Source organism: Calliphora vicina, chromosome 1 (assembly GCF_958450345.1).
Source record: "Calliphora vicina chromosome 1, idCalVici1.1, whole genome shotgun sequence".
Taxonomy (NCBI): Eukaryota; Metazoa; Arthropoda; class Insecta; order Diptera; family Calliphoridae; genus Calliphora; species Calliphora vicina.
In genome coordinates, this window is record NC_088780.1 from 19,047,733 (window position 1) to 19,075,579 (window position 27,847).

General features: G+C 29.5%; 5 protein-coding genes across 8 annotated transcripts; 2 read left to right on the plus strand and 3 right to left on the minus strand.

Annotated features, from left to right (window-relative positions):
- The first annotated feature begins 835 nt into the window (after positions 1-835).
- On the plus strand, positions 836-7,915 carry LOC135949259 (solute carrier family 15 member 2). The gene is made up of 8 exons (XM_065498800.1): positions 836-1,175; positions 1,266-1,475; positions 5,496-5,724; positions 6,182-6,456; positions 6,517-6,722; positions 6,821-7,129; positions 7,300-7,410; positions 7,467-7,915. Exons 1-8 carry the CDS (start codon positions 1,142-1,144, stop codon positions 7,785-7,787), a joined length of 1,695 nt encoding a protein of 564 aa, XP_065354872.1. The 5' UTR covers positions 836-1,141; the 3' UTR covers positions 7,788-7,915.
- Positions 7,906-15,619, minus strand: nmdyn-D7. The gene is made up of 8 exons (XM_065498915.1): positions 15,495-15,619; positions 10,941-11,054; positions 10,715-10,881; positions 10,494-10,658; positions 10,225-10,426; positions 8,402-8,635; positions 8,213-8,326; positions 7,906-8,122 (listed from the first exon to the last, which is right to left on the minus strand). The coding sequence occupies exons 1-8, from the start codon at positions 15,495-15,497 to the stop codon at positions 7,985-7,987; spliced, it is 1,137 nt and encodes a 378-aa protein (XP_065354987.1). The 5' UTR covers positions 15,498-15,619; the 3' UTR covers positions 7,906-7,984.
- Positions 15,620-17,013: 1,394 nt separating this feature from the next.
- On the minus strand, positions 17,014-20,215 carry p23. Of its 2 annotated transcripts, none has more exons than XM_065499106.1 (4): positions 20,008-20,215; positions 18,200-18,286; positions 17,882-18,135; positions 17,014-17,809 (listed from the first exon to the last, which is right to left on the minus strand). In XM_065499106.1, exons 1-4 carry the CDS (start codon positions 20,022-20,024, stop codon positions 17,628-17,630), a joined length of 540 nt encoding a protein of 179 aa, XP_065355178.1. In that variant the 5' UTR covers positions 20,025-20,215; the 3' UTR covers positions 17,014-17,627. The 2 variants fall into 2 exon arrangements, with proteins under 2 accessions (XP_065355178.1, XP_065355102.1); XM_065499030.1 differs by having other exon boundaries at positions 17,014-17,812.
- Positions 20,216-21,133: 918 nt separating this feature from the next.
- LOC135949582 (cytochrome c oxidase subunit 5A, mitochondrial) lies at positions 21,134-21,976 on the plus strand. The gene is made up of 2 exons (XM_065499214.1): positions 21,134-21,256; positions 21,341-21,976. The coding sequence occupies exon 2, from the start codon at positions 21,342-21,344 to the stop codon at positions 21,786-21,788; it is 447 nt and encodes a 148-aa protein (XP_065355286.1). The 5' UTR covers positions 21,134-21,256; position 21,341; the 3' UTR covers positions 21,789-21,976.
- Positions 21,977-24,400: 2,424 nt separating this feature from the next.
- On the minus strand, positions 24,401-27,741 carry Kyat (Kynurenine aminotransferase). 3 transcript variants are annotated; one of them, XM_065499272.1, is made up of 6 exons: positions 27,677-27,741; positions 26,959-27,128; positions 26,748-26,898; positions 26,440-26,676; positions 24,783-25,380; positions 24,401-24,725 (listed from the first exon to the last, which is right to left on the minus strand). In XM_065499272.1, exons 2-6 carry the CDS (start codon positions 27,126-27,128, stop codon positions 24,505-24,507), a joined length of 1,377 nt encoding a protein of 458 aa, XP_065355344.1. In that variant the 5' UTR covers positions 27,677-27,741; the 3' UTR covers positions 24,401-24,504. The 3 variants fall into 3 exon arrangements, with proteins under 3 accessions (XP_065355344.1, XP_065355414.1, XP_065355313.1); XM_065499342.1 differs by having other exon boundaries at positions 27,673-27,690; XM_065499241.1 differs by lacking the exon at positions 27,677-27,741 and adding an exon at positions 27,260-27,387.
- Between the last annotated feature and the right edge of the window lie 106 nt (positions 27,742-27,847).

A 27,847-nucleotide genomic window follows, 5' to 3' on the forward strand; every position in this document is an offset into this window, starting at 1 on the left:
AAAGACTTGCATTCACCCAATTATAATTGGATTACCTGGTTCTAATTAGAAGAAAAGTTATCAGACAAACATTTGCATAGGTACCACCAACTTTCAGACAAGAGAGAAGCAACAGAATAAGAAAAACGATTAATCAAAAATATATAAACAAATAACACAGATAACAGGCATTGTTATCGTGGGAAGAACGAGAGCAATCGTTGACTGGCAGTCAGTCGTCAACAGTGAAAAAAAAAGAAAAAACAATAACAAAAACACATAATGTCTCGTGAAAAATTATTGTACAAGATGAATTGAATTAAACACACGTACAAAGTGCCGTATAGCTTACGACAACAGATAGATTCTAAGTTAAACTGTTGGAATACACTTGTTAAGAAATAAAATAATTTGTATATGTGTAGAAAGAAGACAAACGAACCGAAAGCCACAGATATCAGGCAAGCAGCCAACCAACGATAGATACAACCGTCAGAACGCCATACAAATACTAGAGGGAAAAAAATGTAAAAAGTTGAGTTTTAATTCATTGCAACAAACAGTATTTCACGAGACTTTAAACAAGAAAAACCTACAATACGAATTGTTTTGAAAATCTTAAAAAAATAACGGTCAATAAATAAATAAAATAATTATTTAATAAATACATACAATAAATTGAATTCAAACTAACACTCATTAACAAAATCAAGTGATAATATAGAAGATGGTGGTGTAAATATTTGTAATTAAATGAAAAATAAATTTATTGTGTTTTGTACTTAACATTTTTTATTTTTTTTTTACAAAATTACCTTGCTCGTTTTGAATACCGTGAAATTTGAGTAGACATCAACAATTCTATGTAAATACATACATACATATGTACATATTTATATGAACAAGTAATATTTAGCTGGTGGATAGTATGGTGGTGATTGTGCTCTAACAGTCAACTGACTTGAAAATCACCGTATTTGCGGTTGATAAAGCCCTGTACCTATATAATATACATTACATGCATACTTTACTATTATAGTATATTTTAAAAAAATAATTCAACAATTTGTTATTGTTTTTTTTTTAATTTAAATAATAAAAAGTTATTTTACTTCAACATCAAACATCATAATATTCCAGTGCACAAAATAAGAAACATACAATGTTTCGAGCCTCCCAAATTGCTAGTGAAGAAAGTAAGTTTTACATAGTATAGCACATATGTATGTATTCTTTTTATGATTTCAAAGATAATCAAAACAATTTTATCTAAAATTTATTTAAAGCACTACCTGCCTTGGGTATATTAACCCTAAAAGATAATGAACCAGACATCTCAATGTTGACTTCCATAAAATCCAAACAAGGAAATACAAAATCTGAAGGCTATGGCCTTGTAACACAATTGACGCCCAGGCGTATCAGATATCCTAGGGCCATAGTATTTGTATTAATGGCGAAATTATTTGAAGCCTTTGCTGCAAACGGTATAAGAAGTAAGTATTTTGTATGTGTTGTGTTGTGTTGTAAGTAAAACCTTAAAATCATTACCGTACATTATCAACAAGTGTAAAGTCTTCAAAAACAAACACCTACAATCATTGAAAGTTGAGAGCAAAATAATAGCAAAGAATGGAAAATTTAAAAATATTAAATTATGTTATTTTTACGTTCACTAATTTTTGATTTGAATATTTTAAATTGAATCTATAGAAATAATTACTTTTGGGATACGAACAAATTAAAAAAAAATAATGTCAACAGAACAAAAGTACGGCCTGAGTTTTTAATTTCCCGAACTTTTTCCATTCGTAATAACAAATTTAAACCAGTATTATTGTCATTACTTTTTCTAAAAATTAATACCCTCGTATATATAATGATTCCCGTTTTTTAAAAAAAAAACATTTTTGGTTGTGATAACCGAATTTATTGATAATCAAATGATTCACTCTAAATGACCGAATTTTTCTGTTGTGGCTGAATATTTTTTGTAGAGGTGAGAAAAATTTCACATATGAGGAAGAACAAAAGGTACTTTTTTGAAAATTTTGGGAAATTGATTTTTTTTAGAAGATTTCAACCCAAATATTATAAAAATACCAAAAAGTCAATTTGTAAAAAAATTCGAAAAAGTACATTTTGTTCTGCGGCTCCTTATATATGTGTGAAAATATTTGAAAAATTAAATGAGAATCACATGGAATCTAGCAAACACTATTGTCCCTAATTAGCTGATCATCACTTTAATTTAATGTACATATGTCTATTTATTTGTTTGTACCTTATAGGAGGCTAATCCACTAAACAGATTTTCTAGAAATGTATCTTTCTCTATACCTGGAAGGAGCTGTAGGCTATTTTTTATTTTGAAATTTCAAGTGGGCGTGGCACCTCCCATACAAAGTAAATATTTATTATGGAATATCTGGTGAACTATAATTGTGAAAACTAATAAACTAGGCGGGATTTGTTTTGAAACCAATCTGTTCTATTTGTGCAGAAATAATACTATAACATTAAGAAGAAAACTGATGAAAAATAAAAAAACTGTAATTTTTTTGCTATTATGAACCCTAGTTGCGAATCATGCATTTCTATTTTATAAAACGAAGCAGTATTTCCGTTTCAAGCCAATTTTTTAATGTGCAACCAAGTTTGAAAATATCGTTTTTATATCAGTTTTCTGCCAAATAAATTTGCTATAGAAAAACAAATTTTTCTATGAATATCCCACAGTTTTTAAATAATTTTTGAGTGTTTTTCATACAAAAAATTGAAAATTGCTTTCCTTTCGTGTTTATGAATCAGGCCATAAATGTTTGAATCATAGAGAATAGACATATACTACGTTTATTCGCAAATAAAAATATTGCAATTAGAAAAAAATGCCGCATAAACAGTGAATTAATTTTTTATTTGCGAATAGGCTACGTATAAACGTAGTAATAGAACGGAAACTGTGCTGTCAAAGACCTAACTCAGTTGTCAGAAACCTAAGTGGTGAGAATGTATTATTAAAAGACAAGTAAGAGATCTATATTCGGCTGTGCCGAATCTTATATACCCTTCACCAAATTATACTTCAAAATACAAATTTTAAATATTTTTAGGTAAACAAAAATTTTTTTTTTCGAATTATTTTAAATTTTTAAAATTTAATTTTTTTTGTGAAAAAAAAATTCGGGTTCAAATTTTTTTCCCGATTTTGACCCATTGTAGGTCCAACTTACTATGGTCTTAAATATGTACGTCGTTGAAAAGGTCTTTGAAATACCTATCATTAGATATCCATATTGTCTATATTAATGACCTAGTAATCCAGATATAGGTCAAAAATAGGTTAAAAATCGAGGTTGTCCTGGTTTTTTCCTTATATCTCAGCCATATGTGGACCGATTTTCTCGATTTTAAATAGCAACAGAGCCGGAAGAATTCCAGAGATATTGATGAATGAATCGTTTATGTAGGTTATTTGGGGCTTCGGAAAGATGATTTCAACAGACAGGCAGACGGACATGGCTTAATCGACTCCGCTATCTATAAGGATCCAGAATATATATACTTTATAGGGTCGGAAAATTATATTGTGGAAATTACAAACGAAATAACAAACTCTTCTCACGAAGGTGAAGGGTATAAAAAAATCAAGGCAGTCGTGGCTTTTGCTCATTCACTTAGTCGCAAAACTCTACATACGATTTAATATCTTCAATAGATTTCACTATTTTGTTCTAATACAGTACCTCGATTTCTTCAAACTGTTGCATGGCCAACGTTTTCAAAAAGGTTAAACTAGTATTTTTGTCTGTAATAATAAATTAAATATTTCAAGAATGTTGCAAATGTCTTTTAAATATCTATCATTAGATATTCATATTGATCATATTGGTCATATCTCAGCCATTTGTGGACCGATTTTGCTGATTTTAAATAGGAAACTTCTCGAAAGGATGTCTGACAGAATTATTGAAGATTTGGATCCCGAAGATATCTGGGGTCTTCAGAAAATTAATTTCAACAGACAGACGGACATAGCTTAATCGACTCCGCTCCGGATCCAGAATATATGTATATACTTTATAGGTTCGGAAAATTATATTGTGGAAATTACAAACGGAATGAGAAACTTATATATACCCATCTCAAGAAGGTGAAGGGTATAAAAACAATGTGAAAACAAAAACAACACTCGTATGTTATTATTTTGAGTACAATTTTGGTTTGATTTTATACGGTTGCTATTTAAATTTGGGAAAATCGGCCACACAAATGCCTGAGATATAATAAAAAAAACAGCGATTACCTCGATTTTTTTAACCTATTTTTGATCAATATTTAGATTACTATGTTAACCTTGAAATATAAATACGGGCTGGAAATACAAGTTTACAAAAACGTATACTAGATAAGAGTGTTAAAATAGCGTAAAGCTATTTCAAGGAAAATAATTTTTAATACACTTTTCCTATGTTTATTATTACTCTTTAAAATTTCATTGTTTATATTATTGATGTAGATTGACAGATGTTCAGCATGAGATAATGACACCAAACAATTTCCGGTGACGGTTTGTCAACATCTGAACAATATTAAAATTTTACTTTAATCATTATTTTTTATGTTATAAATAAAGAAATGTATAAAATTTCTTTCGTTTGCCACCTTTAGTTCATATTCCCATTAAAATTTTAAATATTTAAATCGTTTTTTGAACAGAATTTAAAAAATTTAATTAATACTTTAACGATGATTCACTCATAAAAATTCGGACAGATAAATATTAACCTAAGTGCATTATAATTGTTTTGATTTTTGTGAAATTAGGTCTATGACGCTGGTACGTGTGTTAATGATATGTCTGGATTTGGTTTAAACAATTTCTTAAATTTAGAAATGATTAAATAAAAAACAAAAGAAATTGTCTTAATATTAAAAAAAATAAGAAAAAAATTTAACAAAATAACATTAACAGTGAAGGCCAATATAAATTCAAATATTTTCCCAAAGAATTTTTCATTAAGAATTTTTAAATTTTTCAAATGTTTATAAAACAAAATTTCCATAAACATTTTTTTATAAACCTTTGATTAAAAATTATTTTTTAATTAGATCTGCTTACTTTACTACTTCTACTTCTAAGTTGTAGTGGCTTCTCTCGAATTCTAACTTTAACAAAAATTCTACAAAGAAATAGTAAGATAAGGGAAATTTCATTTACTTTTACGTTATTATACTCTACACTGTTTTATTTGCATTGACTCTTGATGAATGCACTAAATTATTTTGTTTGATACATATATTTTTTGTCGCTATTATATTCAAATAATCAAGTTATCAGTTTATTTTCTAGCTTTTGTTTTTTTTATTTGCATTATGATGCTTCAAATCATAATCTTTATTATTGGTATGATTTATCTGTTTTTTATTTTTTTTAATAACAAGTTCAGAACCTTAAACAGATTTTTTTTTATATAAAAAAATTCATTTAATTTTGTTTTCTATTATATTTTCAGCTATATTGGCATTATACCTACGCGATGATTTGTATTTTAGCGAAAGTTTGTCAACAATAGTTTTACATATTTTCAATTTCTTTGGACAATTTTGCCCTATATTTGGAGCTATACTGGCCGATAGCTATATAGGCAATGTTAGGACAATAACGGGCTTTTATTTTCTCTATGCATTTGGTTGGATACTGTTGGTGTTGACGGCATTGCCATATATGGGAATATCATTGGTGTAAGTTGGTATATATAAAAATATCAAGTACTACTCAGATTTGAAGGATTTAGAAAAATGTAGGAAAAATATACTGAGAATTTCTACCGATAGAACTTACAAAAGTGTTAAGTGTCAAACGAACTGTCATACTGCGCTCAATTTTTTACTTTTATGATCAATATACTCTGGCAAATCATCATGAATAGATTGACGCTCGAACAAAGCTACCAAATTATCAAAAATTTACTTTGAAAATCAGTCATCGATTAGCGCAACTTATAGACGACGGGGTTTTTTAAAATTGTTTAAATTTGAAGGAGAAAATATAAGAAAAACCGAACTACGGATTATTTCTTTTTATTTTATTTATTCATTCTTGTAAATCTGACTAGCACGTAAACTAAGCTAAGGCTTATTATTAATTTTCTCATTTTGAAAAATAAATTTGTTAAAAATTGTTTCATTTCTCTTTTAGATTTCTGGTTTCCATTTCATTGTTATTTATAGCCATTGGTAATGGCTCTTCAAGAGCCTGTCTAACTTCCCTGGGTGCCATACAATTTCAACTGCCTCAACAGGCCAAACAATTGGCGGAATACTTTAGCTTATATTATTTTGTGTATTATGTTGGCATATTCTTAAGTAAAATACTACCGCCCATGGTAAGAGCCAACACAACCTGTTTCAATAAAACTGGCTGTTATCCGGCAGTATTTGGTACTTTGGCTACCTCATTCTTTGTAGCATGGTGTAAGTGTATTAATAAATATATTCAAATACTTTATATCTAAACTACTTCTTACCTTTAAGTGACTTTCAACATTGGCAAACTGTATTACAAGGAAGAAAAGCTGAATGAAGAAAATATTTTGCTGAAATTCTATGGTTGTATTAAGCATGCTTTGGCTCGGAAATGGTCGAAAAATTCGGCCATAACAAAACGTTCTTATTGGCTTCACTATGCGGTGGGGAAGTACGATGAGACATTTGTCAATGATGTGGCTAAAGTTTTGAAGGTAAAATAAAAAAATTTAGTACAAAGAATGGGAGACTTTTTGGAATTTGAATATATAAATAAATCCTTTAATTACCTTTATGTATTGAATTTCTGTAGCTGGCCAAATTATTTCTACCACTGCCCATTTATTTTGCCCTACTTGCTCAACAAGACTCCAGTTGGACGTTTCAGGCTTCACAGATGAATACCACAATAGTGCCGGGAATAACCATACAACCGGATCAGGCCAAAGCTATGGGTCCCATATTTCTATTCATTTTAATACCTATGTGGCAGTATTTAGTGAAACCTTGTTTGAAATGTTGTTTCAATTACGAACTGCAGCCATTGCAAAGTGTTACATTGGGAGGAGTGTTTTCAGCATTTTCCTTTATATGTGCCGGGGTGCTGCAAAGATATGTACTGGTAAGTTAAAGTCAAGATAATCATTGTAGAAAATGAAGCATTAATTTTATCAAAGGTTTATTATAAAACAAAATTTAAATACAAAATTTGTTTATAAACCTTTGATCAATATCAAAATTGATTAAGAATAAGGTTTTAAATATTTATTTTTACTTTCCTTATAATTGCAGTCCATGCCTTTTAAATCCGTTAATGTATTATGGCAAATACCACAATTTATTTTGATCATGTTGGGCGAGTTATTGCTGTCCATACCCGGCTTACAATTTGCCTTTACACAGGTGGATCGCATGTCTATAAAAATATCAAACAAACATTTTAACATTTCCTTTTTCAGGCCCCCGCTTCTATGAAATCTGTGGTCACTGCTGCCTGGTTTCTGAATAATGCCTTTGGCAATCTTATTGTGGTGTTAATAACACAACTAAATTTTTTTCCCACACAAAGTGATGAATTTTTCTTCTATTCCATACTCATGATAGTGGCCATTGTTATTTACACATTTCTGGCCTACGATTATGTGTTACAAGAACGTCTGGGTCATCATTATGCTAGTCAAAATTCTCTGGAGGTTGGAGACACAGAAACCACCCCACTTTATAATTTAAGAGATGATGCACCCAGCACAAGTAATAATACACAAGTTGTTGATGTTTAAATGGTAGTGCATAGTATTAAATTATGTTTTTTTTTTATGTAAAAAAAGTGATAGTTAAATTTTGTTATTAGTGTTAAGAAGCATGAAACGATTTTTAAGAAATAAATAAAGGAACAACTTTTATAAAATTATTTATATTTAACTAAACATAAAATAATATTAGTTAGGAATGTTTTAAAGTATTTATAAAATATAAATTAATCTAAAATTTTGAATAAGTATTGAATTTCCAATATGGTATCATCGGGTAAATCAGTGCAATGGACGGCATTTAAGGTTTTACTAGAGCCATATTTAGCTCTTAGTGTGTGCGGACGTAAAAGTTTGGCAATTTCCTAAAAATAAAGAAGTAACCAAAACAAATTGTAGAAGCAAACAAAAAGGAGGCAACTGGTAAATTGTTCTTAAATAATAATTCAACATACCGGATCCATAGGTCCACAAAATTTACGAAATTCTTCATAACTATTTTTATTTGCATCACTGCAAACAATTTCCAAAGACATACTAACGCCACTGGCCAATTGAGTAACCATGGGCTAGAAAAGGTAAAGCAAATAAATAAACATTTGTTTAAAATTAAAATTATATGTTGAGTTCTGCTTTAAACTTACTATATATTCTGGTACAATCCCTCTATAAACTTCATAAAATTCACTGCAATTCACCTTTTCCAGAATATGCATTCTTAAGGCAGTAATTTTAAAGCCATTTGAGTTTATCTCCTGTATTATTTTACCCAAATTACCCTCTTTAATGGCATGTGGTTTAATAACAGCCAAAGTGGAATTTTTCATTTGTACGGCTATTTGTAAAGCACGTGTGTTATTGAAAAAGAAGTTAGTGTCCTAGAAATCATAATATTTATCATATAATTTAAATGAAATCAATTTAAATGAGGCTTAAGTTCAATAAAAAGTTTAAAAAAAAGTAAATTTTAGGCCCTAATTTTGTAAATCACTTCACAAAGTGATATTTATATGAAAAGCAAAAACAAAATTTCAAAAATGTTAAAAATTTGTTTTTGTTTTATATACAAATTCTTAACAGAACAAACGCACCAAAATTCAAGCGTTGATTTGCCTTTCATAATTTGAAAATTTTGTATATAAAACAAAAACAAATTTTTGAAATTTTGTTTTTGCTTTCCATATAAATATCACTTTGGTGACGTGATTTACAAAATTAGGGCCTTATTAATTGGTAGCGTTGTTCTATCATGATGATTTGCCGGACTATACTAATCATAAATGACAAAAAGTGAGCACAGCATGATAGTTCGTTTCACAGTTAACCCTTTCGTAAGTTCTATCGGGCTAAAATAAACACCCTTTACTAAATTAACCCAAAACCAGCCAAATTTATTCATACAATCGGTCAAAATATGAAAATCTGTAGAAAACTCTAAGTAGAAAACTTATAAACAGCCCAATTATGAATAAAAATTCCCCGGGAGTTTTTTCTCTTTTCTCATTATTCATAATCAAATTCAATGGGAAAAAACTCCCGGGGAACAAACTCCCGCGGAATTTTTTATTCATAATTGGGCTGAAACAATTTCCCGGAAATATTTTTTATAAATTTCGGAGAATTTGTTCACGATTAGGAAACATATTGAGGAGTTTATTTAACAACTTGCAATTATTTGTCAACTTTCCGACCACGAATCTCCGGACATAAAATCACGATTAAAAAATCTCTATCATCAAAAGAATGTATTTTTATACCCTTTACCTTCGTGAGAAGGGTATATATAAGTTTGTAATTTCTACATTTTTCATTTCCGACCGGAGCGGAGTCAATTAAGCCATGTCCGTCTGTCTGTTTGTCCGTCTGTCTGTTGAAATCAATTTTATGAAGACCCCAGATATCTTCGGGATCCAAATCTTCAATAATTCTGTCAGACATGCTTTCGAGAATTTTGCTATTTAAAATCAGCAAAATCGGTCCACAAATGGCTGAGATATGAGGAAAAAACCAAGACAACCTCGATTTTTGACCTATATCTGGATTACTAAGACATTAATATAGACAATATGGATATCTAATGATAGATATTTCAAAGACATTTGCAACGACGTATATAAGACCATAGTAAGTTGGACCTACAATGGGTCAAAATCGGAAAAAAAAATTTAAAAAACAAAAAAAAATTTTAAATTTAAAAAATTTAAAATAATCGAAAAAATTAAAATAACAATCAAAAAATTTTTTTTCCAAAAAATGAAAAAAACAAGGAAAAAAAAATTAAATTTTGTTTACCTAAAAATATTTAAAATTTTGAAGTATAACTTGGTGAAGGGTATATAAGATTCGGCACAGCCGAATATAGCACTCTTACTTGTTTTAATATGTTTTAACAATTATGACCAGTTTAGATTATTGAGAACAACAATTTGTGATTGCTTTAAAATTTATTTAAAAAAAGACAACTTACCCTTTCAACATCATCATCGTTTTGTGAGCAATAAACACCATTGCGTATATCTTCTCTTTCAAACAGGCTTCTCAAAGGTTTAGTTACCTCACTGTTCACATCCTGAACTTGATTTATACAATTTTTAATTTTTTCCACAGCATTATCGGCTATCAATTCGAAGCCTATAGAGGGACCCGTCAGCAATTGATTCATAAGAACTCTTTAAAAGAAAATTATTAAGATTTATTTAAAATTTAACCCCTCACTCAAAATAAAAGAAAACTTACGATGTTTGCACATCTCCTTTGTTGCGTTCATTTAAAAACTCTTTAACCTGTTCGGCCGTAAACTGTACCATTAGACCTTTACTTAAGCTAAAATTACTATCAATTAGAGAACATAACACCGCACCCAAATGCTGTAATATACTGTTCTTAAGTAAAATAAAGGTTCTGTAAAGAAATAAATATTTTATCAACTAATTCTAATCATATTTTTATTTACTTACTTTTTGCGGTATTTGGCTAAAGTGTTTTTCGTTATATCATCACCATAATCTACTATATTAAATTGCCTGCCGAATATATTAATTTTTGAACCCACAAAAAAATCTCTTTCGGATAACTCGGGCATTTTATTGCGTCTTAAAAAGGTTTTATTGGTACGTTGATCATACTAGGTTATAAAAATATATATTTTCTTATAAATTTTATTTATATATAACGAATACTTACTATTTCAATGGCATTGTCTTGTGCGTAGTATTGTATTGTAAAGACTCGTGTTATGCCTGCCTCTTCCTGGTACCATTCGGCTATAAATGAAAGGCGTCTAACACTTCGATTTGCCTTTAATGGGAATAAATATAAAACACAATTTTAGTTTCAAAACAATAGCATTTTACCAAATATATCGTAAATAACATTGTAAATACTGCGATTTAAAGGAAAATAAGCTCAATCTGTGATCACTCATTTTTCATACCAAAAAATTTTTTTCTTTAAAATGTTGGCCATAGCCCAACTTTTTTATATAAACTCTCAAAATATCTAAATTCACTAATAATTTGGCCAATAAGCGATTAATCAAGAAAAGGAGTTCGATCTGTGATCACTCATATTTCTGACCAAAATTCGATTTTTTATATAAAAACTCAAAATATCTAAATTCGCTAATAACTTGGCCAATAAGCGATTAATCAAGAAAAGGAGTTCGATCTGTGATCCCTCATATTTCTGACCAAAATTCGATTTTTTATATAAAAACTCAAAATATCCAAAATCGCTTATAACTTGGCCAATAAGCGATTAATCAAGAAAAGGAGTTCGATCTGTGATCACTCATATTTCTGACCAAAATTCGATTTTTTATATAAACACTCAAAATACCTAAATTCGCTAATAACTTGGCCAATAAGCGTTTAATCAAGAAAAGGAGTTCGATCTGTGATCACTCATATTTCTGACCAAAATTCGATTTTTTATATAAAAACTCAAAATATCTAAATTCGCTAATAACTTGGCCAATAAGCGATTAATCAAGAAAAGGAGCTCGATCTGTGATCACTCATATTTCTGACCAAAATTCGATTTTTTATATAAAAACTCAAAATATCTAAATTCGCTAATAACTTGGCCAATAAGCGATTAATCAAGAAAAGGAGCTCGATCTGTGATTCCTCATATTTCTGACCAAAATTCGATTTTTTATATAAAAGCTCAATATTTCTAAATTCGCTAATAACTTGGCCAATAAGCGTTTAATCAAGAAAAGGAGCACGATCTGTGATCACTCATATTTCTGACCAAAATTCGATTTTTTATATAAAAACTCAAAATATCTAAAATCGCTAATAACTTGGCCAATAAGCGCTTAATCATGAAAAGGAGTTCGATCTGTGATCACTCATATTTCTGACCAAAATTCGATTTTTTATATAAAAACTCAAAATATCTAAAATCGCTAATAACTTGGCCAATAAGCGATTAATCAAGAAAAGGAGTTCGATCTGTGATCCCTCATATTTCTAACCAAAATTCGATTTTTTATATAAAAACTAAAAATATCTAAAATCGCTAATAACTTGGCCAATAAGCGTTTAATCAAGAAAAGGAGTTCGATCTGTGATCACTCAAAATTCGATTCTGTGATCCCTCATATTTCTGACCAAAATTCGATTTTTTATGTAAAAACTCAAAATATCTAAAATCGCTAATAACTTGGCCAATAAGCGTTTAATCAAGAAAAGGAGTTCGATCTGTGATCACTCATATTTCTGACCAAAATTCGATTTTTTATATAAAAACTCAAAATATCTAAAATCGCTAATAACTTGGCCAATAAGCGATTAATCAAGAAAAGGAGTTCGATCTGTGATCCCTCATATTTCTAACCAAAATTCGATTTTTTATATAAAAACTAAAAATATCTAAAATCGCTAATAACTCGGCCAATAAGCGTTTAATCAAGAAAAGGAGTTCGATCTGTGATCACTCAAAATTCGATTCTGTGATCCCTCATATTTCTGACCAAAATTCGATTTTTTATGTAAAAACTCAAAATATCTAAAATCGCTAATAACTTGGCCAATAAGCGTTTAATCAAGAAAAGGAGTTCGATCTGTGATCACTCATATTTCTGACCAAAATTCGATTTTTTATATAAAAACTCAAAATATCTAAAATCGCTAATAACTTGGCCAATAAGCGATTAATCAAGAAAAGGAGTTCGATCTGTGATCCCTCATATTTCTAACCAAAATTCGATTTTTTATATAAAAACTAAAAATATCTAAAATCGCTAATAACTTTTCCAATAAGCGTTTAATGAAGAAAAGGAGTTCGATCTGTGATCACTCATATTTCTGACCAAAATTCGATTTTTTATATAAAAACTCAAAATATCTAAAATCGCTAATAACTTGGCCAATAAACGATTAATCAAGAAAAGGAGCTCGATCTGTGATCACTCATATTTCTGACCAAAATTCGATTTTTTATATAAAAACTCAAAATATCTAAAATCGCTAATAACTTGGCCAATAAGCGTTTAATCAAGAAAAGGAGTTCGATCTGTGATCACTCATATTTCTGACCAAAATTCGATTTTTTATATAAAAACTCAAAATATATAAAATCGCTAATAACTCGGCCAATAAGCGATTAATCAAGAAAAGGAGTTCGATCTGTGATCCCTCATATTTCTGACCAACATTCGATTTTTTATATAAAAATTCAAAATATCTAAAATCGCTAATAACTTGGCCAATAAGCGTTTAATCAAGAAAAGGAGTTCGATCTGTGATCACTCATATTTCTGACCAAAATTCGATATTTTATATAAAAACTAAAAATATCTAAAATCGCTAATATCTTGGCCAATAAGCGTTTAATCAAGAAAAGGAGTTCGATCTGTGATCCCTCATATTTCTGACCAAAATTCGATTTTTTATATAAAAGCTCAAAATATCTAAATTCGCTAATAACTTGGCCAATAAGCGATTAATCAAGAAAAGGAGTTCGATCTGTGATCCCTCATATTTCTGACCAACATTCGATTTTTTATATAAAAACTCAAAATATCTAAAATCGCTAATAACTTGGCCAATAAGCGTTTAATCAAGAAAAGGAGTTCGATCTGTGATCACTCATATTTCTGACCAAAATTCGATTTTTTATTTAAAAATTCAAAAAATCTAATATTGCTAATAACTTGGGCAATAAGCGATTAATCAAGAAAAGGAGCTCGATCTGTTATCACTCATATTTCTGACCAAAATTCGATTTTTTATATAAAAACTCGAAATATCTAAAATCGCTAATAACTTGGCCAATAAGCGTTTAATCAAGAAAAGGAGTTCGATCTGTGATCACTCATATTTCTGACCAAAAGTCGATTTTTTTATATAAAAACTCAAAATATCTAAAATCGCTAATAACTTGGCCAATAAGAAAGAGTTTAATCAAGACAAGGAGTTCGATCTGTGATCACTCATATTTCTGACCAAAAATCGATTTTTTATATAAAAACTCAAAATATCTAAAATCGCTAATAACTTGGCCAATAAGCGATTAATCAAGAAAAGGAGCTGGATCTGTGATCACTCATATTTCTGACCAAAATTCGATTTTTTTATATAAAAACTCAAAATATCTAAAATCGCTAATAACTTGGCCAATAAGCGTTTAATCAAGAAAAGGAGTTCGATCTGTGATCACTCATATTTCTAATCAAAATTCGATTTTTTATATAAAAACTCAAAATATCTAAAATCGCTAATAACTTGGCCAATAAGCGATTAATCAAGAAAAGGAGCACGATCTGTGATCATTCATATTTCTGACCAAAATTCGATTTTTTATATAAACACTCAAAATATCTAAAATCGCTAATAACTTGGCCAATAAGCGTTTAATCATGAAAAGGAGCTCGATCTGTGATCACTTTACACCAAAAATCGATTTTTAGTATAAAAAACTCAAATATCTTAAATCGTTAATAACTTTGTAAATACTGCGATTTAAAGAAAAATAAGCTCAATTTGTGATCACTCATATTTTATACCATAATCGAATACCTATCTTAAATCGTTAATAACTTTGCAAATACTGCGATTTAAAGGAAAATAAGCTCAATCTCTGAAGGGTCTTTGAAATGTGTATTACTAGATATTATCGAGATAGACGTGGTTTTTATAATTTTGTAGATGCGTACTTTAACATTATTTCATGATAGGGATCTTTATTTTTGTCCCCTGTTCTGTAAATCTTATCCGAGTAACGTTTTCGATTTTAAAACGAATTCACATGATTTGGTGTTCTGTAAATCAAATCCACATGATTTACTCGTTATACTTTCGAGTATAAAAATCTGTTTCAATGTACAATGTCGTACGTTTTGCAGAACATGATTTTGTCTATTATTCGTTTTTGAAAATCACTCGATTTTACCCACAAGAGTTGACCCAGCTCTAGTTACTGACCCCAGCTCTATGGGAATAAAAAAGCAGCATGAATTGTTTCCAAATTAGATTTATGAGAACAATAAATGATGAATGTTTCACGTTACAATAGTTTAAAAACTTTAAAATTGAAGACTTTAATTGAAATTATAATTGTATGCCATCGACTAAATAACTGTATTTGCTCTGTTAATTACATTAAAATTAACATTTGAAAAGTAATTAAAATTTTTTTCTTTTTCACTATTTTCATTAAACTTTTTTCCAGCAGCTGAATAAATATATTTTTAAGCCCTTGACTTTTATAAATCAATCAAACTATACTCACCATTATTGTTTATTTAAATATAGCACAATTTTATTAAAAAGCTAATTTCCTGACCGGCAAACTAAAAAACAAATCAAAACAATAATGACAAATTCCGGTTGCTATGAAAGGTTTGTTGTGACAACGTAAACAATGCTGCCATAGTAAACAAAAACGCCACAAAAAAACAAACCTGCCATATAATTTGTTTGCATTTATACTGTTTTAAAGAAATTTATGGCAAATTTGTGTAATTGTTATTTTCCACAAACACTCTCTGACAGAGATGAGCGATCCCGTGATTTTTTAAGAACGTCGTTCTCAGTGAACGTGATTTATAAATCACTGTTCTTTTAAACAGTGATTGCGATCACGTTTTATCTATGTTAAGCAAAATAACAATTATGTTAAGAAGAATAGATTACGTATTATTTTCATTCTTATCTATAAATTTATAACACAAATTGGAATTAAAATTTAATTAATTACTTACTTTTTTTATTTTTTTTTTTATTTTAAAACTCTTATCTATATGAATGAATTGTATTACTCTTTTTAAATATCTATAACTTAATTTTTAATTTACCAAGAGCCGATAGCCAGTGTAGCTAGTGCTCATTCTTTAATATTAGATTTATAATTTATTATAAATTTAATAAATAATAATAATAATATTTTCATTCTTAAATCTGTTCATATGTTTACAAAAAACTAATATTTGCTGATTTAAAAACGTCTGTAAAAAAAACATAGGAAAATAACAGAATTAAGCAAATGCAACAAAATATTAAGAGAACTAACTGATATGTTACTAACATTTTATTTTATACACTGTGTTGGAGATATATAAAATTATACGCCTAAAAATATGCAGTAACTGCTGTTACCAGTGAATGTTGAAAAATATAAAAGAACGACATTTAACAGTTTGTTGAAATACGTAAAAGAACGACTTTCTCCACTTGTTACCAGTGATTTTTAAAAACGTTACCAGTGAATGTTGAATAATATAAAATAACGACATTTAACAGTAGAAATATATTAAAAGTTATCAAAAACATTACCAGTGAATGTTGAAAAATATTAAGAAACGACATTTAACAGTATGTTGAGAAAAATTAAAGAACGACTTAAATGTACCTGTTACTTGCTATATTCAGTAACTGTTGTTACCAGTGATTTTTCAATCACAGTGATTAAATCACAGGTATGGAAATATCGCTCATCTCTACTCTCTGTTGATAGTTTGTTTGGTGTTGAATATGGGCATTATCGGTCCATGATTTCACCTAGCCCCATACAAACGTCCCCTTGAATACTGTGTTCTAAGTACTCAGAATTATATCGGGCACCAATTGAAAATTTAATTTTTCTAGAATTTAGCCTTTCCCCTTCAATTAGATATCTACTAAACGGTTGTGTAATTCGATTCGAAAATCATTCGAATTTTGTATAATTTATACATGGAAATTTGAAAATGTTTTCTATCGAATATAATTACACAACAACACCTTTATTAATCTTCAAGAAAAAACATTAATTATTTTGAATATTTTCCTTTTTGATATTTATAAAATTAAATTTTTATTTTGCAAATAACTCTTAATCATATGCGATTAACTTCCCTTATGTACAGGAATCATAAATTTAATAAGAATTTGGTATTCGTTTTTTGTTGTTTTGACCTGTGTTTTTCATGAATCGAATTTTCGAAAAGGAAAAAAAATTTAAAAAAAAAAATCTAATAAACATAATAAATATTACTTGCAACATTATTTTGTTTGTGATTGTTCGTTTTTTAAATATATAAAGTGTATTTGTTTTCCTTTATATAGAATAATGCTGAAGCATAGTTCTAATATATTTAAGAATAATTTAAATATAAAGTATTTTCATGTAAAGGTTGGTAATTTTTCTCATCAATATCTGTTAAATAATCTGAGTGTATATATTATTAGTTTATTTTCTGAAGTCAACGTTATCTGTTTAATAAGTGTGTGTGTATGTTTTTTTTGTTTTTAATGTTCTGGGTTTTTAATATTTTCATAAGAGAATATTTCAAATTAAATTGTTTTGTTTAAAAAGCAATTAATGTTCATGCTAATATTAAGAGAAGTAATTTAATATTATAAAAGTTTAACACTAATAGCTAAACTATTTTTCTTGATCCTTCTTTTCTTCTTCCTTTTTGTCATCTTCGTCATCATCATTTTGTGATAGACTTGGAATATTGTCATCCGAATCATCGTCATCATCGACATTGAAATCATCAAATCTATTTTCCATGCCTGAACCCGCCAGCATGTCATTAAGTAGGAAATTTGAAGAGCCATTATCTGCTGAATTAAAAAAAAATAACAATATTTTACAATTTGTTGTTTAAGTATTTTGTATATTTTATTTCTTACCTTCTTCATCATCGGACTCATTTTTCCATTTGGTGAAATTGGCTTTAAGGAAATGCAATTTAGTTTTATCATTGGTTAATGATTTCCAGAAGGGACCTGATTCTTTTTTGTAAATGGTAAATTCAATACATCTGCCAATATTTTTACTTGTGACTTTTTCGGGATTAACGGGATTTAGGAAATTTAATGTGACTTCGTATTTTTTTTCATCGAGCACATTGGTACCCTTGAATGTTAAACTATTCTCTGTCACCCTGTTAAAAACGATAAAACGTTAAGATAATTTTGTGATTTAGATAATTTTTTTTTAATATTTACTTGTGTTCAATATCCTTGCATTCCACATCGATGATGACGTAAAGTAGTTCATGTCTCTGGGCCCAAGAAATTGGTGGTGGTACTGTTCTGTAATGGAAAAAGAAGAAAAGTTAGTACTTTTATTTACATTATTTACTCAAGATGAAACATAACAGGGCCTGTCCAATATGGAAAATACACTGAATTTTGCAGTGTTCCAATTATTATTTTGATTCAAACCCGTCCACTTTTTGCCAATTCACTTTAATTATTCAAATGAGAATCAAATTTATAACAATTGGTCTACTACCAATTGGAAAAAAATTAAAGGTCTTAAAACAAGATGGGCAGCACATTTTATAATTTGAATGCTATAAAAGACCTTATTTCTGAGTTAATAATCAATTTATCTTTTAAATTGTTTAAGAGTTATAGGCCTCCAAATAAATTCTCTTCAGCAAAGCTAGTAGTGTCACGCGTCCGGTTTAATGACGTCCATATTGTTTAAAATGCAAGCTGTGCTAGGTATCCTGTTGTGCTAGCTTTTATTCGGAAATAAAATCATAAAATATCTTTTCAACTATTATTACCGCTAAGCTACCGTAAACTTAAAAATACCGTTACCGAGACTCTATAAATAATTTAAATTATAAGGAGGCATTTACATTATGACTTAAAATTCGATTCGAAAGGAAATCGTTTCGAATTACAAAGTATTTAGCATACAATTTCGAACATTTCCGTTTTCGGATTGAGTTACGCTCTGCTCTTTTTTTCATGTATCGGAAATGAAGGCTTGTAGGGAAAAAAATATGAAACAAATCAAGATCCCAGTAAAATTTTATATTTTCATATTTTTTTCTGTTAATATTAAATTTTGGTATTTCCGGTTTCCGACGCTCGAAGGGATTTTAAATCTGAGATGCATGAAACGCTTAAAACCCTTTTTCTGTATATCAAAATATAAACTCAAAATTAAATGATTTTCAAGTCCTATAACTGCTAATCTAAAATAGAGCAGGCGATCTATCATCACAAAAATAATTAGTATAATACAATGATCTTTATTTTGGTTTTTCCTTTATAAACGTTTCGGTTTCGGTATGCGGCCATATTTTATCCGAATGTCGAATATTTCCCTTCCCATTTATTAACCACGTTTGCTACTCATATGGCATCTCTTTGTCACTCATAAAGAAAAACAGTCTGCCTGAAATAGCGGCACAACAACACACAAATATAAAAAAAAAAAAAAGAAAAACTCAAACAAATTTCGAGAATATGCCAAATGACTAAACCTAACCTCAAATAATTATTATATGTTTAATTTTTCCAATTTAAATTAAAACACAATTTTTGCAACAAACAAAATTACTTCAAATAACAATTAAGCAAGAACCAACTCATAAAAATACGTCACCCCTAACTACAATTTATTAAAAACAACAACAAAATGTGAACATGCAATTTTAACAAAAGCAAATGAAATGTACATAATAATGAATGCCGGGCCCGAGGAAAACGAAAAACAATAAAAACACGCGTTTTACGAAAAACAAGAGACACACACCACAAAATTGGAAAATTTAAATTAACATAAAATTAAGTAAACATTTATTTATTTAAAACACTAACTAAAAAAAAAGAAGCCAACAAAACCTAAACCCTTAGAGTTTAGTAACCTACCGCCCTGATTAGATATAATGTGGTGTGTGTGCATTATAATTATCATACCATGCCTGCCTCCTCGTTTTTTCCTATTCATTCTCATTTGGCTCGACAAATTAGTCTTTTTTTACGTTTTTTTGTGGTTAAAAATGTGTACGTACCCTGCTGTTGGAGCCATTTTGAAGTTTAGGAGTTATATTAATATTTGGTAGTTTTTATTAATTAATAAAATATTTAATAGTTTTCTTTTTATTCCACCGTAACTAAAAGCGTATAATGAAAAATTTCAACGCCTTTTTTGTCGCTTTTTTGTGTGTGGCCAGTAGAATGAAATTTGCACCCGATTCCTCTTTGAAATGAAAAAACTACTAATTTCGTTTTATTGGCATTTTCGGTCTTGTCATTTTTGTTCAGTGATGGTAATTTAGCGATTTTGCTGTCAAAGCTGGCGATTTTTAAAGTAAATAGGCGGTGAAAAAAGTAATTGGAAGTTCGAGCGATTTTTTATTATACGAAAATTAAAAAAAGGATAATGTGCGGTAGTTTTCGCTTAATTGATCAAGAACACCTCCAATAAATAAATATTATTTTAGGTATACGAGGAAATTCCACTTTAATTGAGTTTCGATTAATTGCATTACCGTCTTAATTAATTCATAAAAAAACGCAAAAATTCCGCGATGTAGTTCGAAAACTTTAGTATTTAATAATTTCAAAAAGTCGAACTTTTGCTGAAACTATATATCTCTAAATGGCGTATCTAAATAAATAAAAGGGTAATGTTACTGACTGACTAATCATCGCACATCCCAAATGCAAGCTAGAGTCATGAAATTTTAACGTTTCTATATCCCCATACAAATCCACTAAAAAGGGATTTGTGGAAATTTTGGTAAAAAATTATAAATTGGGGTAAATTTGTTAATCGTATAGCTTCTAAACTAATACAAATATAACAAATTGCTGGATTTATGTCAATTTAAACTATGCGAAGAAGAAAATATTTGTTTTATGTTTGACAAACTGTTATATTCAGTTAACAATTGTCTTTCCAACATAATATAAAACACTAATATCGAATAAAAACACTTAATTTAAAAGGATTTCCCTAAAATATAAACAACTTGTGAAGATGTGTCAACTAGAGAGCTATATATAATTTTATTACATATTTAGCGGGTTTTGATATGAAAAGATTATCATCACTGATTTGGCTGTACATTCTATTTACAGAGTTGTATCTCCATAGCAATAGAGCTGCCATTCTTATTTTAGGTTTCCTAGCATGATACACCCTGTTTTTCATTCTGTATGTTCCCACAAACTTGTTTGTGACTTAATGGGATTTTGACGTTTTGTCATTTTCTGTGTAGATTTTTCTCAACGCGAACAAACCAAAGAGACACTCAGGTTGATAATCGATTACTTAACCAAATTTTTCTTTTCATTTGGAATTAATTTATATTTGTATTTTTCTACTAAATTAAAATATAGAATGTTCCGTCTTGCTGCCAGTCAGATTTCCAACGGATTACGTAGCTCCATTGGAGCTACTTGCCGTATTGGTGCCGTACGTGCTGCTCACGGTCATGAAATCCCTGCCGAAGAATTCGACAAGCGTTATGAAGATTACTTCAACCGCTCCGACATCGATGGCTGGGAGGTACGCAAGGGCATGAACGATTTGTTGGGTATGGATTTAGTGCCAGCACCCAAAATTGTCGATGCTGGTTTGAAAGCCTGCCGTCGCGTCAACGACATTGCCTTGGCCATCAGATGGTTGGAAGGTGTTAAGGATAAGTGCGGTGACAAAACCGATGAAATCTATCCTTACATCATCAACTCCATTCGCCCCACCCTCACCGAATTGGGCGTTCCAACACCCGAAGAATTGAACTACGATAAACCAGAATTGGCCCTTAAATCTGTGTTCGATATGTAAATTAAATTTAAAATGTCATACTTTGTATTTAGCAACAACAAAAAGAAGAAAAATTGATGAGCTTAAGAGGCGACAAAAAGAAAATTGTTATTTAGACATAATTAGTTAAATTATGTAAAAAAACAAAAACATCTTGTGAAGACGCCGCAACTAATAAAAAGTATTCATAAGATATTTACAAAAAAAAACCTAATAATTCCTTTGGAAGATGGCAAATTTTCTTAACTTATGTAATCATATGGTAAGTATAGTGCTAATGTATGAGTGAGTGTAGTTGTTGGTTGAAGTTGTCAAATAAGCAGACCAAAACAAGTGAACAAATGTGAGGTTAGGTTAAGGGCAATAATCGCATTGTTATTGTTGTAATAGTTAACAAATACAAGTAATTAATAATGAAAGTTGAGCTTTTTCTATGTGCTAAGGATTTGTTTTATTAGAATAGAATTTTTATGTTGAAAAATACCGTTAGAAACTTACGAATTTCATAAAAGAAATGCAAACAAAATCAGGTGACCATACTTACAGAAAATGATAATACCCACAAATAAGGGTGTAGAATGCACAAAATATCCTAATTTTCTTTAAAAACAGTATTTTTGGTATAGAATTGAAGTTTCAATACTCTTCAATAATTTTACACATTAAAAATTACAATTTTCGATGTAAATGAAGGTGAATTATTACTTTAAATAGAAATCAAGACATTTATTGTTAATTTTAATATATTGAAGAGAAATTTTAAATTTCAATCTGTTTGATTTGGCGCTTAATATTGAATTTAACATAGATTTTGCATTTTTCGTAAGTCTGCCTAATTAGATTATAAACAGTGCACACTGGTTTGGAACTAATTCGATAACTCGTGAACGATTGGAGATATCTTAATCCAAGAATTCAGTTCTTATCCGAATGTCAAGAAATTCAGATACCATTTTAAAATATTTATAAAAAATATGCTTAAATATGTGGGTTATCTTAGTTCAAGAGATATTTATGTTGACAAACATAACCTAGGTTCGGAATATTTTTTTTAAAATATCGCTTAAAAATCTGATAAAATTTCAAATAGATAAAAGCTCCAAACCGTAAGCTGATTCATATAAAAAGTTGCTCGCATACAAATTCGAAACATCGAAAATATGCCATATTTTTCTACGTTTTTCTCCGTATCTACCTTCTCCAGAAAACGTAAAACGAAAATTTCTTTCGAAATGAAACCACTTTCAGTTTTCAATATTTATTTGTTTTTATAAAAATTTTAATACATTATTTCTGTACCAAAAACTTAATTTTTGTTTTAATATAAAAAACGCCGTCAAATTAAAATCAGCAATACAGAATGATTAAATATTTTTGGAATTATTAAATTACTCGGAATCAGAAAAACCTAAAACGAAATCGATCGGAATAAAAACTACGGATTTGAAACCATTCCGAACAAAATGTGAGACATACCTGATAGTTCCCTAGCCAAAACCTTCGCTACCCGTAAAATATATGTAAAATGAGTGTGCTATTCGCACAAAGTTTGAATAATCTCGTAATTATAGTTCTCAAGATATTTAGAGGTGACTCACCCCTTGGATGGAGCGGTCCCTCCCATTTTTTGGTTAAACTTCATGCAGTGATACGAAATTGATTCATATAAAATTTGAAGGCTTTCACAATTATAGTTTTCGAGATATTGGAAAATAACTATTTACTATGTATGATAGGTGCCACGACAGTTTCGTACTAGATTAAACATAAAATGCAAACTGGTTCTTTAATCTAGTACGAAACTGTCGTAGGCGTAAGACGTTTACGACAACCACGATAAGGGTGAATAAGAAATTAATTCGTTTAAATACAAAATACCGTCCATTTTTAGACAGCTCGCCAGATATTCTAAAATAACGATTTACTTTGCATGTGTGGAGACACGCCCATTTTCAGGCTGGATGAGCACAATGATACCGAAGTAATTTCCGAGATGTTTTGCGGATTAAACCGTTGTAGTTCTCCAGATATTTCATAACTTTAGTTTGTATGGAAAATGCCACGCCTACTTTCAAAACAAAAGCCTATTGTTCCTTACAGATATAGGGGAACATACAGTAGAAATTTCAAGAGGATATAGGTAGTGGTTTAGGTCACAAACAAATAAATAAACAGACATATATTAATTTTTCTATATATAAAACATTGAAGATGATAAGGCTGATTATTTCTCTTATAGAAAAAAAGTTCCTTCTGGCTTGTATACATTTTCTATATGCTTCTGAAAGAAAACTTAACTCAAATGCGTGAAAAATAAAAATTGGCTGATTTAATGCATTAGAATCCTCCTCATCTTTCTCTAAACAAGAACCGGCTATAAAAAAATATTCCTCATTTATAAAAAAAACTCACTTTTTTTAATACATTTTCCTAGTTTTAAGAATTTCGGTATGTAAGTGAAGACAATGGCAGAAGTTATCCACCATTGATTAAAAAACCGTTCGTTCTATATAAGTTCCAAATTGTATTACGATATCTTAATCCGTTCGAATTTTACACTAATTCGAATTTAAAATTTTTCTTCAAGAAAAATCAATAAATCTTGAAATTTCAAGTAAATGTTACACTGAAAATTTGTCCATTGTTTATAAACATTTTATTGTATAATATCCACATTTATTCGGTTCAAATAGTATAACAAAAAAAATATAATAAACATAAACCATTAAACCAAAAATTAGTTCTTCTTCAATTTCTCCAAAAGCTCCGAAGCTTTTTCCAAATTAGCTTGCTTCTTAATAAAACAATAGCGCACAAAGTTCTCACCCAAATTCTTATGAGACTCTGTGTAAAAGGCACTAGGAGGTATACCCTGAATACCCATATTCTTAGTCATCCATTTGGTGAATTTGTAATCACGATATTTATCCGGTTCAGAGTTAATATCAATTTTCTTTTCTGCAACATGAACAATATAATTAATACAAACAAATAAATTAATGAAAACAATCCCACCTAAATTAGTCCAATCGGCCAACATGAAATAGCCACCCTCTGGTATGGTGGGCTTCATACCAGCTTCTGTCAAAAACTTAGCCATATAATCCCGCTTCACCTGCAACTCACGTGGCAAACTCTTGAAAAAGCATTCATCCGAATCCAACCGGGTCATTTCCAATTCAAAACCTCTAGCTACAGCTTCTTGCAGGGGTGTGGGGCAAGTGTACACTGAATTTTGATGTACCATTTGTAGATTTCTAATCAAATTGGCTGGACCATAAGCCCAACCGGTTTTCCAACCTGTTACCGAAAATGTTTTACCAGCCGAACCAATGGTCACTGTACGCTCCCACATGCCGGGCAAGGTACAAATACGTATATGTTTATTATTTTCAAATGTCATCCATTCGTATACCTCGTCCGATAAGCAGAGTACATTCCACTTTTTACATAAATCCGCAATAAGTTGCAATTCTTGGAGATTGAATACCTTACCGATGGGATTGTGTGGTGTATTCAAGATGATCATTTTGGTTTTATTGTTGAACAACTTTTTCAGCTCATCTTCATCCAATTTCCAGTCGGCTGAGGAGATGGCACCGTCGGTTTTGGTCTGTAAAGGGAGGAAAATTTATAAATTTTTAATTAAATAAAAAACCAAGTGGATTAAAATAAATAATTAAAATAAATTTGTATAGCTAGAAGAGTCGATGTGCCCACGTCCGTGTGTCTGTTGAAATTTACTTTCCAAAGCCACCAAATAACTTACTTACATGATTGATACATTAATATATCGGGTATAGTGCCGGTTTAGTTGCTATTTAAATTTGGGAAATACTACCATCAAATGGCTAAGATATCAGCAATTCAAGACTACCTCGATTTTTGGCCTATTTTTGAACATTATCTGTCAGTAACATAGATAATATGAATATCTAATGCTAGACTTTTTAAAGACTTTTCCAACGACATGACGCCATATTAAATTCGGACCGATAATGGGTCAAAATCGGGAAAGAATATTTTTAAATCGATTTTTTTTTCAACAACCATTGTTTTCAATCTTTATCTAATATACTCTGCTGTCTTAGATGCCTTAATATGGATTTATTCTCCACCAAAATGAAATGGTTGTAAAATTAATTGGAGTACGTGAACACATTCCTGTTAATTCTTTATAAAATCATTAGAATTAAAGCAAAAATAACTATTTTATTCCAGAATATAAATTTTTCCCAAAAAAATTATTTTAGGGGAAAATAGATTTTCTTAACTCTGGCATCTCTGCACAGAAAAAGGAAGTAAAATAAAGGAAATTGAATTTAGTTTGAAAAAAATTGAAACCCAATGCAAGTGTGTAACAAGTTTGCAAAATAAAATAATAATTTAATTAATAAAATACTCGAGGCTTTTTAAAAATATTTGGAAATTTGTGTTTTCAATCATAATTTAGGAAATTCTTAATAAATTTCCAAAAATAAATGAAAGAAAGAAATAAAATCGTAGTAACTTCAGTTAAAGTTTGTGAAATAAAATGGTGGTTTAATAAAAAAAAAAAAATTGCCCAATAAAAAAAGTGTTAAAATATTTCCTTGTTACTTTTGCAATTAAAAAATTTGTGTTAAATTTTAAATACTAAGCTTTCTTTTAAAAAAAATATATGAATAATTACCGGTTTTAAGGGAATAAATTTAGCTACACCTCCCGCCATTTTCACCATAGGTTCATAGCAATCGAAAAATGGTTCGATAATAATAACTTCATCGCCCACATCAACATGACCCATAATAGAAGAATATAAAGCCTCATAAGCTCCCGAGGTAATAAGAATCTCATTCAAAGGATTCAATTCACGCTGCACTAGCTTGGAGTATAAAGTGGCTATGGCTTGTACCAAACGCATGTGGCCCTGAAATAAAAAAACGAACAATAACATGACAAGCAAAAAGGTAAGAAAAATATTTAAAGAAAAACACTTACAAAACCTCTAGTGTATTGATGCAACAAAGGATTTTCATCGTTGGCTATATCGGCCAAAGCTTTAGTAACATATTCCGGGGCAGCATCATCCGGAAAACCTTGGCCCAAGTTCAAGGGCTTGTATTGCATGGCCAAAGCAATATATTCATTCCTATAATTGAATTTTGTTGAAAATACATATTATTTTACATTAAATTGTTGCTTAAATTACCAAACACTTGGCGTGCTGCCTTGTAATCTCTGTGGCAAATCAAATTTCTCCATTACACTGCTGCTATATTCACGTTTTGTCAACCGCTGTTGTAGTAGAACTAGTCTGCCGGGGTTCGTTGTAGATCGTTTGGTTAACAAATACAAACTATTATTAAAAACTTTAAGCATCTGTGTAAAATACAAAAACAAAATAATACATAAAACTTGATTAACTTTGTTAACATGACAATTTATTGATAAGAATGCTTTATCATGTGTAAAAAACTTGTTTTGTTCACTAAATATTAAATTATGCTCACTTTTTTCCTTAATTTTAAACTAATATCACAATTATTTAAATGCAGCTATGTTTTTGTTACACAAAATTATTATTAATTAATAAAAATTTAGTATGTTTATTGCATAATAAGCTTGCATATAAAGGTCTTTTTGCAAAATGATAGCAAAAAAATATGTAAATAACAATAAAAACTATAATTTATTGTTTTTGTAAAACAGGGCCCGGTAAAGCAACAACAATTTGCCTTTTGTTATTAAATTTTTAAGTTATATGAAACACCCTGTAGTTAATGAATTTATTTATGTGGCAGACGTACACTTATTTATGCAAATTATGTATTTTATATTTCAATTAATTTAAACAGAAACAGTTTTTTGTTATAAATAAGTTTCCTTTTTCATAATTTAAAGTATTTTTCTTAGTTTTTTATACCTACAAGACTTTTTGTTGTTTTCTGTTTGTTGTAAATTTGAGGCTGAAACAACAACAAAACCAAGATAAACAGCTGTTTAGTAGTTGTCAAAATAGTTAAGGTTGCCAATGTCTTTGAAATATTTGTAGCCAAATACAACTCTGTTAAACAAAATAACGGTATTTTCCCAATTTA